Below are 15667 nucleotides of genomic sequence, written 5' to 3'. Positions count from 1 at the left end.
CAGTTGCTCAGTACAACTACCACAATAGTGTGCAGAGTAGTAGGGAGGCTGGGATCTTTGTATTAATCCTTTCCAGGAAGTGTTTTTTTAAAAAGAATAAAGGCTTTGCTAAAAATGTCCCATGAGGAAATGGACTAGTTCAAAACCTGTCTTACCAGAATGTTACTGCCTAGTGTAAGTGACAGCAACATAGGAGAAAATGACTTTATAGCGCATTTTACTCTGAGAGAAATGTAATGTACTTCTTAGAGGTAGATCAGTGGCTGGATAGCGTACTAGTTAGGAAACAGGAGACCTGGGTTCGAATCTCAGCTCTTTAGTAAGCCAGCACCTATTCTGTAAGGAGATCATGGGCTAGACTCCCTAACACTGGCACTGCCTATAAAGTGCCCCCTAGTGGCTGCAGCTCTGGCCTAACACTACTACTGCCTATAGAGCACACCCTAGTGGCTGCAGCTCTGGCCTAACACTGCTACTGCCTATATAGCGTCCCCTAGTGGCTGCAGCTCTGGCCTAACACTGCTACTGCCTGTAGAGCGCCCACTAGTGGCTGCAGCTCTGGCCTAACACTGCTACTGCCTATAGAGCGCCCGCTAGTGGCTGCAGCTCTAGCCTAACACTGCTACTGCCTATATAGCGTCCCCTAGTGGCTGCAGCTCTGGCCTAACACTGCTACTGCCTGTAGAGCGCCCCCTAGTGGCTGCAGCTCTGGCCTAACACGGCTACTGCCTATAGAGCGCCCCCTAGTGGCTGCAGCTCTGGCCTTACACTGCTACTGCCTATAGAGCGCCCCCTAGTGACTGCAGCTCTAGCCTAACACTGCTACTGCCTATAGAGCGCCCCCTAGTGGCTGCAGCTCTGGCCTTACACTGCTACTGCCTATAGAAAGCCCCCTAGTGGCTGCAGCTCTGGCCTAACACTGCTACTGCCTATAGAGCGCCCCCTAGTGGCTGCAGCTCTGGCCTAACACTGCTACTGCCTATAGCGTGCCCCCTAGTGGCTTCAGCTCTGGCCTAACACTGCTACTGCCTATAGAGCACTCCCTAGTGGCTGCAGCTCCGGCCTACCACTGCTACTGCCTATAGAGCACCCCCTAGTGGCTGCAGTTCTGGCCTAACACTGCTACTGCCTATAGAGCGCCTCCTAGTGGCTACAGCTCCGGCCTAACACTGCTACTGCCTATAGAGTGCGCCCCCTAGTGGCTGCAGCTGCATATAGAGCGCCCCCTAGTGGCTGCAGCTCTGGCCTAACACTGCTACTGCCTATAGAGCTCCCCATAGTGGCTGCAGCTCTGGCCTAACACTGCTACTGCCTATAGAGCACCCCTAGTGGCTGCAGCTCTGGCCTAACACTGCTACTGCCTATAGAACGCTCCCTAGTGGTTGCAGCTCTGGCCTAACCTTGCTACTGCCTATAGAGTGCCCCCTAGTGGCTGCAGCTCTGGCCTAACACTGCTACTGCCTATATAGAGCCCCCTAGTGGCTGCAGCTCTAACCTAACACTGCTACTACCTATAGAGCGTCCCCTAGTGGCTGCAGCTCTGGCCTACCACTGCTACTGCCTATAGAGTGCCCCCTAGTGGCTGCAGTTCTGGCCTAACACTGCTACTGCCTATAGAGCACTCCCTAGTGGCTGCAGCTCTGGCCTACCACTGCTACTGCCTATAGAGTGCCCCCCAGTGGCTGCAGCTCTGGCCTAACACTGCTACTGCCTATAGAGCACCCCCTAGTGGCTGCAGCTCTGGCCTAACACTGCTACTGCCTATAGAGCGCCCCTAGTGGCTGCAGCTCTGGCCTAACACTGCTACTGCCTATAGAGCGCCCCCTAGTGGCTGCAGCTCTGGCCTAACACTGCTAATGCCTATAGAGTGCCCCTAGTGGCTGCAGCTCTAGCCTAACACTGCTACTGCCTATAGAGCTCCCCCCAGTGGCTGCAGCTCTGGCCTAACACTGCTACTGCCTATAGAGCACCCCCTAGTGGCTGCAGCTCTGGCCTAACACTGCTACTGTCTATAGCGCGCCCCCTAGTGGCTGCAGCACTGGCCTAACACTGCTACTGCCTATAGAGCGCCCCTGGTGGCTGCAGCTCTGGCCTAACACTGCTACTGCCTATAGAGCGCCCCCTAGTGGCTGCAGCTCTGGCCTAGCACTGCTACTGCCTATAGAGCGCCCCCTAGTGGCTGCAGCTCTGGCCTAACACTGCTACTGCCTATAGAGCACCCCTAGTGGCTGCAGCTCTGGCCTAACACTGCTACTGCCTATAGAGCACTCCCTAGTGGCTGCAGCTCTGGCCTAACACTGCTACTGCCTATAGAGCACCCCTAGTGGCTGCAGCTCTGGCCTAACACTGCTACTGCCTATAGAGTGCCCCTAGTGGCTGCAGCTCTAGCCTAACACTGCTACTGCCTATAGAGCGCCCCCTAGTGGCTGCAGCTCTGGCCTAACACTGCTACTGCCTATAGAGCGCCCCTGGTGGCTGCAGCTCTGGCCTAACACTGCTACTGCCTATAGAGCGCCCCCTAGTGGCTGCAGCTCTGGCCTAACACTGCTACTGCCTATAGAGTGCTCCCTGATGGCTGCAGCTCTGGCCTAACACTGCTACTGCCTATAGAGCGCCCCCTAGTGGCTGCAGCTCTGGCCTAACACTGCTACTGCCTATAGAGCACCCCTAGTGGCTGCAGCTCTGGCCTAACACTGCTACTGCCTATAGAGCACTCCCTAGTGGCTGCAGCTCTGGCCTAACACCGCTACTGCCTATAGAGCACCCCTAGTGGCTGCAGCTCTGGCCTAACACTGCTACTGCCTATAGAGTGCCCCTAGTGGCTGCAGCTCTAGCCTAACACTGCTACTGCCTATAGAGCGCCCCCTAGTGGCTGCAGCTCTGGCCTAACACTGCTACTGCCTATAGAGCGCCCCTGGTGGCTGCAGCTCTGGCCTAACACTGCTACTGCCTATAGAGCGCCCCCTAGTGGCTGCAGCTCTGGCCTAACACTGCTACTGCCTATAGAGTGCTCCCTGATGGCTGCAGCTCTGGCCTAACACTGCTACTGCCTATAGAGCGCCCCCTAGTGGCTGCAGCTCTGGCCTAACACTGCTACTGCCTATAGAGCTCCCCCTAGTGGCTGCAGCTCTGGCCTAACACTGCTACTGCTTATAGAACGCCCCCTAGTGGCTGCAGCTCTGGCCTAACACTGCTACTGCTTATAGAACGCCCCCTAGTGGCTGCAGCTCTGGCCTAACACTGCTGCTGCCTATAGAGTGCTCCCTGATGGCTGCAGCTCTGATGCTTTGAGTCTGCAGGAGAAAAAAGTGTGATATGAATGTTCTGTGTATGTCTGTCTATATATTTTACAGATCTTCATGATTTTGACCCTTTAATCGGGTAACTATGATGGGCGTCATATTTACCAGACATGATTAATACATCCATACATAAATAAAGTACGTATTTATCAGGGTGAATAATTCTACCCTATATATATATATATCTTGCAGTGGATTTGGGGTGTTTACTCACCTGCCCGAATATGTAGAGAATCCCCACCGTCCCGCCAACCTTCCCGCCGAGGACGGTGGAGATCATGGAATAGACACCGCCACTGCCTATGCTGCACCTCTCGCACACGCCAATGCCGGATAACACCGTCACCAGAGCCACCAGGATGACAAACGACACCAGGAACATGCCCAGAAGGATGCCCGTGTTACCCTGTGACCGACAAATAGGAAGCCCATCATTGTTATTGCCCGCCTCTTCCTGTCTAGCCAAAAGTCTGATTATTCGAGGAGCGACACTCACCACCAGCCAGCCAGTGCGGAGGAACAAAACCACCCCAAAAATATTGATCATACAGGATGTGAAGACCCCATCCCAGGTCCCGAACAGAACCGGCTCCCAGACAAACAGCTGGATCTTCCACCACGGCTGAGACTGCAGCTGCGATACCTGAGGATCAAAGACAACAAGCGTCAGAGCTGGGCCCAGGTGTGGGACAAGGGCCCCAGATGGTCCAACAGGGCCTGACGGTACATTATAAAGGGCTGACCGGCATTTACTCCATCACACACAACATACATGATGACAGGGGCAAGGAGGGGGGGGGGGGGTCCTCAGTGACTGTAAACTATGTGACTGTCCGGAATGCAACTATCAGCAGCCCCCGAGGTCTGGGGCTCCACCTCTTCAGCCCAGACCACCAGGTAAAGTCATACATTGCCTGGTGACCTGGCAGTCTGGACCCTCCCTTCCTCAGGTAGGAGGTTTTAATCACGCCCACTCCCAGCAGGCACTGTATTATGCTAGAACAACGTAGGGCATACATGTCAAACTCTGGCCCATGGACCAAATCTGGCCCTCAGAGTCATCAAATTTGGTTCTCAAGTGGTTTCCCAACTTTGCATTATGTTTGGCCCACTGTAGACCACCAGAGAAGCTATATTGGAAGTGAAGACCAAGATCACCAGGGAAGCCATATGGAGGGAGGGACAAAGCACTAGACATGAATGAACAGAATAGGGGAGGGAGGGGGGGGGTCACTAGACTCCAGGGAACTATATGGGGGTGTAAGGGAGGACCACTAAACACCAAGGAACTGTATACGGGAGAGAGGAGGCATTAGACAGCAGGGGACTGTATAGGGGAGGGAAGGGGTCCACTAGACACTAGGGAACAGTATAAGGGAGAGGTGCTATTAGAAACCAGGGAACTTTATAAGGGAGGGAGGTGGCTAATAGACAGAAGTTGACCCCAATTTTTCAACTTTGGCCCACTTTGTACTTTGGGTTTGACACCCCTGACATAGGAGAAGGAGGAGGAGGAAGAGGCAGGCCGGTGGCCACAAATTTCTGGAGCCACAGCAGGCATGTCTCATAATCCACATAAGCAATTTATGTCCTCAAAGTGTTTCACTAATTACCAATCTGATATAGACCAAAGAGTTCCCTTAAAATAAAGAAATATCGGCACGTACCATTCAAAAAACAATTGCTCAAAACAGGTATAAAAAAACTTTATTAGTTTCAGAATTTAGTGAACCCACTCAGAATAGTCTACAAAAATCTAAAACCAATAAAATGGTGGAGGATGGAGGAGAGTCCATGAGATCTGATGTCTGCTCGCCTTCCACAACATACCTGGGCATCCTCGTGGAAGAGGTCGGTGATGTTCCCGTTCTCCGACATATTCCCATTCAGAGGGACCGATTTGATTCTTCCATTCATGTTGGGATCTTGCCGTGAGGAAGCCATGATGATGTCACCTGGTGAGGGTCATGTGACTGGTCCAGCCACGCCCCTGGGTCTCCCGCCACATCGTGTCACCACTACAAGGACAGAAGAGCGGGTTGTGAATAATGATAGCATTTCTGTCACGCGTGTCCAGCTCAGAAAATGGTGGACATCACAGAGAAGGCTTCTCCTCGCCGTTACTATGGGTATGAAACATACGTTTCCTGTGTCCTTAAGGCACCTATTCCACAAAGTATGTATGGTATGTTATGCACATAGTATAACCATACCTCCCAACTTTTTGAGATTAAAAAAAAAAGAGGGACACTTAAGCCACCAATCCGCATTCGCGTGCAAATACACAATGCAAATAAATAAAAATCTAACTCTACCTAAATCCTGTAGAAAAAAGGGTTAATTCAACATCCTTTCTAGAGATAGCAAAATATAACAATATCAATAAAAACGGTTACGGTAACATTCTCCTCGGAAACGCGGAACTCTTTGCAGAGATTTCAGTACAAGCACTTAGACAAATGATTTTTAATTGTTATTTTACAATAAAATAATGCATAAACTGAATACGGCAATTGAACAGATTGATAAAGTAAAAATAAGGATTAAAAGTGAAAATAACTACTTATAGTCCGAGCAGTGGGTCAAATTACCCTGTCCTGTGGAATTGTAAGTCCAAAACAGAAGATATAATAGTCCAATTATGGAGAGCTCAGATCCGTGATGGAATATGGATACTGGCAAAGGAAGGTCTCTCCTGGCAGCCTGTGTCCAGTAGTTCTAACTCTTTCTCCGCTGGAGGGTGGAGATGGTACAATGAGACAATGAGACGATTCCCCCACCCCCAGCAATCTGTCGGCCCCTTGCCTTAGGAAGAGAGTTTGGCATTTTCTCCAATTATACCATAACTCAATGGATTTCCAACATATGATATAAAAAGCAACATTTTAGACTCTGTCATCCTGTGCTGAAACCATAGGTAACAAATGTGCTGGTTTTACCACCTTCTCTGTCTAGGGCATTGGTATCTCAGGCTGGGAACCAGCTATCCAATCGATTAACCTCTCAGATGATGTACTGAATCAAAATCTAAAACATAAAGGACTGCACCCAAGCGGTTCCGCAATATCACCGTTGAATTAAGGGACATTGAATTTCATCCCCCTTCCCCAGGAAATGTAGAGAAATGTGCCAAGGGTCTGTTATTTTTGGCCTCTGACCTCTTCCAATTGAGATCCTTTAAAAATGTATCAAAGAATGTGTAAGGTTTGCTGGAGAGAAGGCATAATTGTTATATGAGGGGTCAGAATCCGCTGGGAAGGTTTTTTATGGCCTCCTCCCCGGGGAGGAATAAACTCTGCACCATTTCCTATATGGCCCATACTCACGGGCTACAATTGTCGCCGCAACACGCGGCGCATGCGTGTTGCGCCGACAGGTTGCCCGTGAGTATGAGGCGCAACACGGGCGCGCACCCCAAACCGTCGCTCGTCGCTGCTGTCGCCAGGCGATTGGCGCGGTCAATAGCCTGGCGACAGTTGCCACCGCAACTCCGCCGCAACTGTTGCTAGTCCGCGTGGGTATGCGGACTAGCGACAGCAACAAGCAGGGAATACCTTGAGCTTCCGGCGGGGGGAGGAACAACAGCGACAGCTTCCGCCGCATTAGTTGCCAGGTCCCTCCGCCGTGTGTATGCGGAGGGACCTGGCGATGAGCTGTCGCCGGCCTGTCGCGCACCAGGCCACAAATGTAGCCAGTGAGTATGAGCCAATAGAGATTGACTGGTTTTGACTGACAGACTATTTCTTGTGTTTAAGTCAGGCTGGGTGCCTAAAAGGGTACTCCAAATCCTACGTTCTCAACGTGTGGTACGCATACCCCAGGGGGTACTTTTGATGGTTCCAGGGGGTACTTGGGCTTGATATACTTAACCAAGAACAACAAATTTAGAAAATGAAAAAAATCTTATTTAACCACTTCAGCGTTCAGTGTTTTTTCACCTTATGCATCCAAGCAATTTTCACCTCCCATTCATTCACCAATAAGTTTATCACTGCTTATCACAATGAAAGGATCTATATCTTTGTTTTCCATCACCCATTGGGCTTTCTTTGGGTGGTACATTTTGCTAAGAATTATTTCTTCGAAATGCATTTTAACGAGAATATTAAGAAAAAAATATTTATTTCTCAGTTTTCGGCCATTATAGCTTTAAAATAATACACGCTACTATAATTAAAACCCGCATATTTTATTTGCCCATTTGTCCCGGTTATTACACCATTTAAATTATGTCCCTATCACAATGTATGGCGCCAATATTTTATTTAGAAATAAAGGTGCATTTTTTCAGTTTTGCATCTATCACTATTTACAAGCTTATAATATAAAAAAATAATAGTAATACACCCTCTTGACATGCATATTAACCCTTGCAGACCGCTCCACGTCGACTGGCGCGAATGCGGCGGCGGCAGCCCCAGGACTGCTCAACGCCAACTGGCTAGAAGTCCTGGGGCGGGGTTTTGCAGGAGATCGCACGCGCCTCTCTGCTTGAATGATGGAGCTCCGTTCCGTCATTGGTCTCTCAGCGGCGATCGCCGCTAGGAGACTGTTAGACGGCGAAACTGGAAGGAGGGATAAATAAATCATTTAAAAAATAGGCTTATTTATTAAAAAAAAAAAAAATTTCACAAATAAACAAACATTGGGGGAGCGATCAGACCCCACCAACACAAAGCTCTGTTGGTGGGCAGAAAAGGGGCTGATCCGAGCCCTGCAGCGAGGCCTTAAAGCTGCAGTGGCCTAAATTGTAAAAAATAGCCTGGTCACTATGGAAGGGGGGGGGGGGGGGGGTGGTAAAGCTTGTGGTCCTTAACCTCCTTAGCGGTATGGATGACTTAATGAGTCCATTACCGCCGGAGGTCGCCGCTCAGGCCCCGCTGGGCCGATTCGAATAATTTTTTTTTTGAAACACGCAGCAAGCACTTTGCTTGCTGCGTGTCTCAACTGATCGCCGCCGCCCGCCGCGATGCAGGGCCCCCCCAGACGAGACCCCGTGCGCTGCCTGGCCAATCAGTGCCAGGCAGCGCTGAGGGGTGGATCGGGTCTCCCTGTGACGTCACGACGTGCGTCGCCATGGCGACAGGGGAAGCCCTAAAGGAAATCCCGTTTCAGAACGGGATTTCCTTATGGCTTACAGCGCCGGCGGCGATCGGAGGGGTGGGAGGGATGCGGAAGGGAGGGGGACATCATGTAGCTAGCGCTAGGCTAGCTACATGATTGAAAAAAAAATAATTTAAAAATAGCGCTGCGCTGCCCCCTGGCGATCTTTAATAGAACGCCAGGGAGGTTAACAGGTTAAAAAATTTCAGACCCTTAGGTAACTATATATGTTTTTTTTTAATTATTATTGTGATTTATTTTTTTAATTCAAAATTTGATTTGGGTATTTTGTGTGGGAGTGTGGGAGGTAAACAGGTAATTTTAAATGTAATTGTGTATCTGTTTATTAAAAAAAAAAAAAAAAGTGTGTAGATATAGTTTTACTATTTGGCCACAAGATGGCCTCAGTCATTTTTTTTATTATATTCGGCCTGTAAGCGTAACATGTACGCTTACAGGACGTGCAGAAGGGACGCAGAACTTAGAAAGGCCGCGGCTTCTCATAGAAGCCATCGTTTTTCTAATAGGGACTTAGATCAATGTATAGTAACTCTGTTCCCATTCATTGATCTCCGGGCTAACGGGCAGCAGCACAGGAGCGCGCGTGATCGGCAGAAGGAGCACGGAGCAGCGCGGCAGCAGCCTTTTGGACGTAGCCACGTGCAAAAGGCTGAAATGGTTAAACAACACCAAATTGGTGTTGTAGCTAATTAAAAGTAATGGTAAATGCTCAGAAATTGTTTAGAACCAATTATCATGTACAACGAATAAATATATATTTGTCAAGGGATACTTATGATAATATTTATTATGCTAGGGGGTACTTGGTGAGTACAGGATTTTAAAAGGGGTACATACCAATATAATGTTGAGAAACAATGCTCTAAATCACACCTTCGTGCGCATATTTCATACGCTGGACGCATTTAGCGCAGGCGAATCCGTCACAAGGGGTCATTCAACGGAATAGCAGATAAGTGTAGAACTAGCACAGCCTTACATAAAGATATCTTGTTTAGTCTGAGTGTGACAGTCACATATTGTAATTCCTCTACAAGCACATCTCAGGTCATGTGCAGCCTCAGGCCATCAGTTACAGAGGACTGGCAGACACTGAACCAAACATTCATATTTACAGCAGCAGCACAACAATGTGTCAGTTCTGCAGTGAGACACTTCCTGTCGCCATGGCGAGAAGGACCTGCCTCTTTTACACAATACCCAAGCAGCAAGTTTCACTTACCTGGGGCTTTCCCAAGCCCCCTGCAGCCGTCCGGTGCCCTCGCCAGTCCCCGCTACGGGTTAGTTTCATTTTTGGCCGACTGGTAGTCGGCGGGTCACTGCGCCTGCGCGGCCCTGCTCGCGTTCCCGTCGGAAAGAGCGTCCTGTGCAGGCGCAGTAAGAGAAACCATGTACTGGACCTGTGCAGGACGCGCTTGACGACGGGAAGGCGTACAAGAAGACGCATGGATAGGGGGCGACTTCCAGTCATCCGAGAATGAAACTAACCTGCGGCGGGGACCGGAGGATAGTCGAGGACCGGCGAGGGCACAGGATGGCTGCAGGGGACACAGGTAAGTGAAACTTTTTTTTAAAGACAGTTAAGGTTCTCCAGCATGTACTGTACTATGGAGAGGGGAGAGGAGCAGCATGTACTGTACTATGGAGAGGGGAGAGGAGCAGCATGTACTGTACTATGGAGAGGGGAGAGGAGCAGCATGTACTGTACTATGGAGAGGAGAGGGGAGCAGCATGTACTGTACTATGGAGAGGGGAGAGGAGCAGCATGCACTGTACTATGGAGAGGGGAGAGGAGCAGCATGTACTGTACTATGGAGAGGGGAGAGGAGCAGCATGTACTGTACTATGGAGAGGGGAGGGGAGCAGCATGTACTGTACTATGGAGAGGGGAGAGGAGCAGCATGTGCTGTACTATGGAGAGGAGCAGCATGCGCTGTACTATGGAGAGGGGAGAGGAGCAGCATGTACTGTATTATGGAGAGGGGAGAGGAGCAGCATGTACTGTACTATGGAGAGGGGAGAGGAGCAGCATGTACTGTACTATGGAGAGGGGAGAGGAGCAGCATGTACTGTACTATGGAGAGGGGAGAGGAGCAGCATGTACTGTACTATGGAGAGGGGAGAGGAGCAGCATGTACTGTATTATGGAGAGGGAAGAGGAGCAGCATGCGCTGTACTATGGAGAGGGGAGAGGAGCAGCATGTACTGTATTATGGAGAGGGAAGAGGAGCAGCATGTACTGTACTATGGAGAGGGGAGAGGAGCAGCATGTACTGTACTATGGAGAGGAGAGGGGAGCAGCATGTACTGTACTATGGAGAGGGGAGAGGAGCAGCATGTGCTGTACTATGGAGAGGAGCAGCATGCGCTGTACTATGGAGAGGGGAGAGGAGCAGCATGTACTGTATTATGGAGAGGGGAGAGGAGCAGCATGTACTGTACTATGGAGAGGGGAGAGGAGCAGCATGTACTGTACTATGGAGAGGGGAGAGGAGCAGCATGTACTGTACTATGGAGAGGGGAGAGGAGCAGCATGTACTGTACTATGGAGAGGGGAGAGGAGCAGCATGTACTGTACTATGGAGAGGGGAGAGGAGCAGCATGCGCTGTACTATGGAGAGGGGAGAGGAGCAGCATGTACTGTATTATGGAGAGGGAAGAGGAGCAGCATGTACTGTACTATGGAGAGGGGAGAGGAGCAGCATGTACTGTACTATGGAGAGGGGAGAGGAGCAGCATGTACTGTACTATGGAGAGGGGAGAGGAGCAGCATGTACTGTACTATGGAGAGGGGAGAGGAGCAGCATGTACTGTACTATGGAGAGGGGAGAGGAGCAGCATGTACTGTACTATGGAGAGGGGAGAGGAGAGGAGCAGCATGTACTGTACTATGGAGAGGGGAGAGGAGCAGCATGTACTGTACTATGAAGAGGGGAGGAGCAGCATGTACTGTACTATGGAGAGAGGAGAGGAGCAGCATGTACTGTACTATGGAGAGGGGAGAGGAGCAGCATGTACTGTACTATGGAGAGGGGAGAGGAGCAGCATGTACTGTACTATGGAGAGGGGAGAGGAGCAGCATGTACTGTACTATGGAGAGGAGCAGCATGTGCTGTACTATGGAGAGGGGAGAGGAGCAGCATGTACTGTACTATGGAGAGGGGAGAGGAGCAGCATGTACTGTACTATGGAGAGGGGAGAGGAGCAGCATGTACTGTACTATGGAGAGGGGAGAGGAGCAGCATGTACTGTACTATGGAGAGGGGAGAGGAGCAGCATGTACTGTACTATGGAGAGGGGAGAGGAGCAGCATGTACTGTACTATGGAGAGGGGAGAGGAGCAGCATGTACTGTACTATGGAGAGTAGAGAGGAGCAGCATGCGCTGTACTATGGAGAGGGGAGAGGAGAAGCATGTACTGTATTATGGAGAGGGGAGAGGAGCAGTATGTACTGTATTATGGAGAGGGGAGGAGCAGCATGTGCTGTACTATGGAGAGGGGAGAGGAGAAGCATGTACTGTATTATGGAGAGGGGAGGAGCAGCATGTGCTGTACTATGGAGAGGGGAGGAGCAGCATGTGCTGTACTATGGAGAGGGGAGGAGCAGCATGTACTGTACTATGGAGAGGGGAGGAGGAGCAGCATGTACTGTAGTATGGAGAGGGGAGGGAGCAGCATGTACTGTACTATGGAGAGGGAAGAGGAGCAGCATGTACTGTACTATGGAGAGGGGAGAGGAGCAGCATGTACTGTACTATGGAGAGGGGAGAGGAGCAGCATGTACTGTACTATGGAGAGGGGAGAGGAGCAGCATGTACTGTACTATGGAGAGGGGAGCGGAGCAGCATGTACTGTACTATGGAGAGGGGAGAGGAGCAGCATGTACTGTACTATGGAGAGGGGAGAGGAGCAGCATGTACTGTACTATGGAGAGGGGAGAGGAGCAGCATGTACTGTACTATGGAGAGGGGAGAGGAGCAGCATGTACTGTACTATGAAGAGGGGAGGAGCAGCATGTACTGTACTATGGAGAGGGGAGAGGAGCAGCATGTACTGTACTATGGAGAGGGGAGAGGAGCAGCATGTACTGTACTATGGAGAGGGGAGAGGAACAGCATGTACTGTACTATGGAGAGGGGAGAGGAGCAGCATGTACTGTACTATGGAGAGGAGAGGGGAGGAGCAGCATGTACTGTACTATGGAGAGGGGAGGAGCAGCATGTACTGTACTATGGAGAGGGGAGAGGAGCAGCATGTACTGTACTATGGAGAGGGGAGAGGAGCAGCATGTACTGTACTATGGAGAGGAGAGGGGAGGAGCAGCATGTACTGTACTATGGAGAGGGGAGGAGCAGCATGTACTGTACTATGGAGAGGGGAGAGGAGCAGCATATACTGTACTATGGAGAGGGGAGAGGAGCAGCATGTACTGTACTATGGAGAGGGGAGGGGCAGCATGTACTGTACTATGGAGAGGAGCAGTATGTACTGTACTATGGAGAGGGGAGAGGAGCAGCATGTACTGTACTATGGAGAGGGGAGAGGAGCAGCATGTACTGTACTATGGAGAGGGGAGAGGAGCAGCATGTACTGTACTATGGAGAGGGGAGAGGAGCAGCATGCACTGTTCTATGGGGGGGGGGGGGGGGGGAGGGGTCTCTCAGTGTGTCCCCTGTGCAGAGAAGCTGGGGAGGTGCAGATTCCGGTATAAACACACTAGCAATGTCTGTATGAGACACAGAGGTGACATGTGACCTGCAGGGTGAGCGAGGCCCTTACCTGTGGCTGAGTGTTTGCAGTGCTGGGCGTATCTCACGTATGTACAGCCGTCTGTAAACCTCTATATAACGCCTTACATTCCTCCAGAACCGGTTCTCTTTATGGTAATTACACACCTGCCTGTCGTCTCTCCAGTGTCACCGGCTCAGGTGTTCCTCTTCCTCTGTGAGAATCCCGGCACCTGCTGTCCGGCACGCCTGTCCGCAGGATTGTCACACAGCCTGCAGCAAGGAAGTGGTTAATGAGGGTAAACGATCCGCTCTCTCCTCCTCCACTTCCTGCCTGTATCCGGGAGCAAAGCCTTCAGCCTACTACAAAGACCAGCCAGGGAAAGTCCTGCACTACAAAGCCCAGCCAGGGACAGTCCTGCACTACAAAGCCCAGCCAGGGACAGTCCTGCACTACAAAGCCCAGCCAGGGACAGTCCTGCACTACAAAGCCCAGCCAGCAGCCAGGGACAGTCCTGCACTACAAAGCCTAGCCAGGGACAGTCCTGCACTACAAATACCAGCCAGCAGCCAGGGACACTCCACCACTACTACCCACTACACATACCAGCCAGCAGCCAGGGACATTCCACCACTACAGCACACTACACATACCAGCCAGCAGCCAGGGACATTCCACCACTACAGCGCACTACAAATACCAGCCAGCAGCCAGGGACATTCCACTACTACAGCGCACTACACATACCAGCCAGCAGCCAGGGACATTCCACCACTACAGCGCACTACACATACCAGCCAGCAGCCAGGGACATTCCACCACTACAGCGCACTACACATACCAGCCAACAGCCAGGGACATTCCACCACTACAGCGCACTACACATACCAGCCAGCAGCCAGGGACAATCCACCACTACAAATACCAGCCAGCAGCCAGGGACACTCCACCACTACAGCACACTACAAATACCAGCCAGCAGCCAGGGACATTCCTGCACTACAGCGCACTACACATACCAGCCAGCAGCCAGGGACATTCCACCACTACAGCGCACTACACATACCAGCCAGCAGCCAGGGACATTCCTGCACTACAGCGCACTACACATACCAGCCAGCAGCCAGGGACATTCCACCACTACAGCGCACTACAAATACCAGCCAGCAGCCAGGGACATTCCACCACTACAGCGCACTACACATACCAGCCAGCAGCCAGGGACATTCCACCACTACAGTGCACTACACATACCAGCCAGCAGCCAGGGACATTCCACCACTACAGCGCACTACACATACCAGCCAGCAGCCAGGGACATTCCACCACTACAGCGCACTACAAATACCAGCCAGCAGCCAGGGACATTCCACCACTACAGCGCACTACACATACCAGCCAACAGCCAGGGACATTCCACCACTACAGTGCACTACACATACCAGCCAGCAGCCAGGGACATTACACCACTACAGCGCACTACACATACCAGCCAGCAGCCAGGGACAATCCACCACTACAGCGCACTACACATACCAGCCAGCAGCCAGGGACATTCCACCACTACAGCTCACTACAAATACCAGCCAGCAGCCAGGGACATTCCACCACTACAGCACACTACACATACCAGCCAGCAGCCAGGGACATTCCACCACTACAGCGCACTACACATACCAGCCAGCAGCCAGGGACAATCCACCACTACAGCACACTACAAATACCAGCCAGCAGCCAGGGACATTCCACCACTACAGCGCACTACACATACCAGCCAGCAGCCAGGGACACTACACCACTACAGCGCACTACACATACCAGCCAGCAGCCAGGGACATTCCACCACTACAGCGCACTACACATACCAGCCAGCAGCCAGGGACATTCCACCACTACAGCTCACTACAAATACCAGCCAGCAGCCAGGGACATTCCACCACTACAGCACACTACACATACCAGCCAGCAGCCAGGGACATTCCACCACTACAGCGCACTACACATACCAGCCAGCAGCCAGGGACAATCCACCACTACAGCGCACTACACATACCAGCCAGCAGCCAGGGACATTCCACCACTACAGCTCACTACAAATACCAGCCAGCAGCCAGGGACATTTCACCACTACAGCGCACTACACATACCAGCCAGCAGCCAGGGACATTCCACCACTACAGCGCACTACACATACCAGCCAGCAGCCAGGGACATTCCACCACTACAGCGCACTACACATACCAGCCAGCAGCCAGGGACATTCCTGCACTACAGCGCACTACAAATACCAGCCAGCAGCCAGGGACATTCCACCCCTACAGCGCACTACACATACCAGCCAGCAGCCAGGGACATTCCACCACTACAGCTCACTACACATACCAGCCAGCAGCCAGGGACACTCCACCACTACAGCACACTACACATACCAGCCAGCAGCCAGGGACATTCCACCACTACAGCGCACTACACATACCAGCCAGCAGCCAGGGACATTAACGCACTATGGCGC

General features: G+C 51.5%; 1 protein-coding gene across 7 annotated transcripts in view; it reads right to left on the bottom strand.

The window, feature by feature from the left end:
* Positions 1–15667, bottom strand: part of SLC12A8 (solute carrier family 12 member 8) — an 84107-nt gene that overhangs the window by 49434 nt on the left and 19006 nt on the right. For 4 of the 7 annotated variants that reach the window (XM_068246249.1, XM_068246255.1, XM_068246254.1 and 1 more), the window contains exons 2-5: positions 13207–13427; positions 5133–5320; positions 3799–3945; positions 3517–3708 (exon numbers count right to left, since the gene is read on the bottom strand). In XM_068246249.1, the coding sequence (XP_068102350.1) occupies positions 3517–3708; positions 3799–3945; positions 5133–5246 (453 nt within the window). In that variant the 5' untranslated portion in view covers positions 5247–5320; positions 13207–13427. Of the gene's footprint in view, positions 1–3516; positions 3709–3798; positions 3946–5132; positions 5321–9263; positions 9545–13206; positions 13428–15667 lie in introns of those variants that run through there. The other 3 variants (XM_068246253.1, XM_068246252.1, XM_068246251.1) reach the window with 3 other exon arrangements.

The sequence above is a fragment of the Hyperolius riggenbachi genome, chromosome 7 (assembly GCF_040937935.1).
Source record: "Hyperolius riggenbachi isolate aHypRig1 chromosome 7, aHypRig1.pri, whole genome shotgun sequence".
In the NCBI taxonomy this organism is placed as follows: domain Eukaryota; kingdom Metazoa; phylum Chordata; class Amphibia; order Anura; family Hyperoliidae; genus Hyperolius; species Hyperolius riggenbachi.
This window is presented reverse-complemented; position numbering and strand designations above follow the sequence as displayed.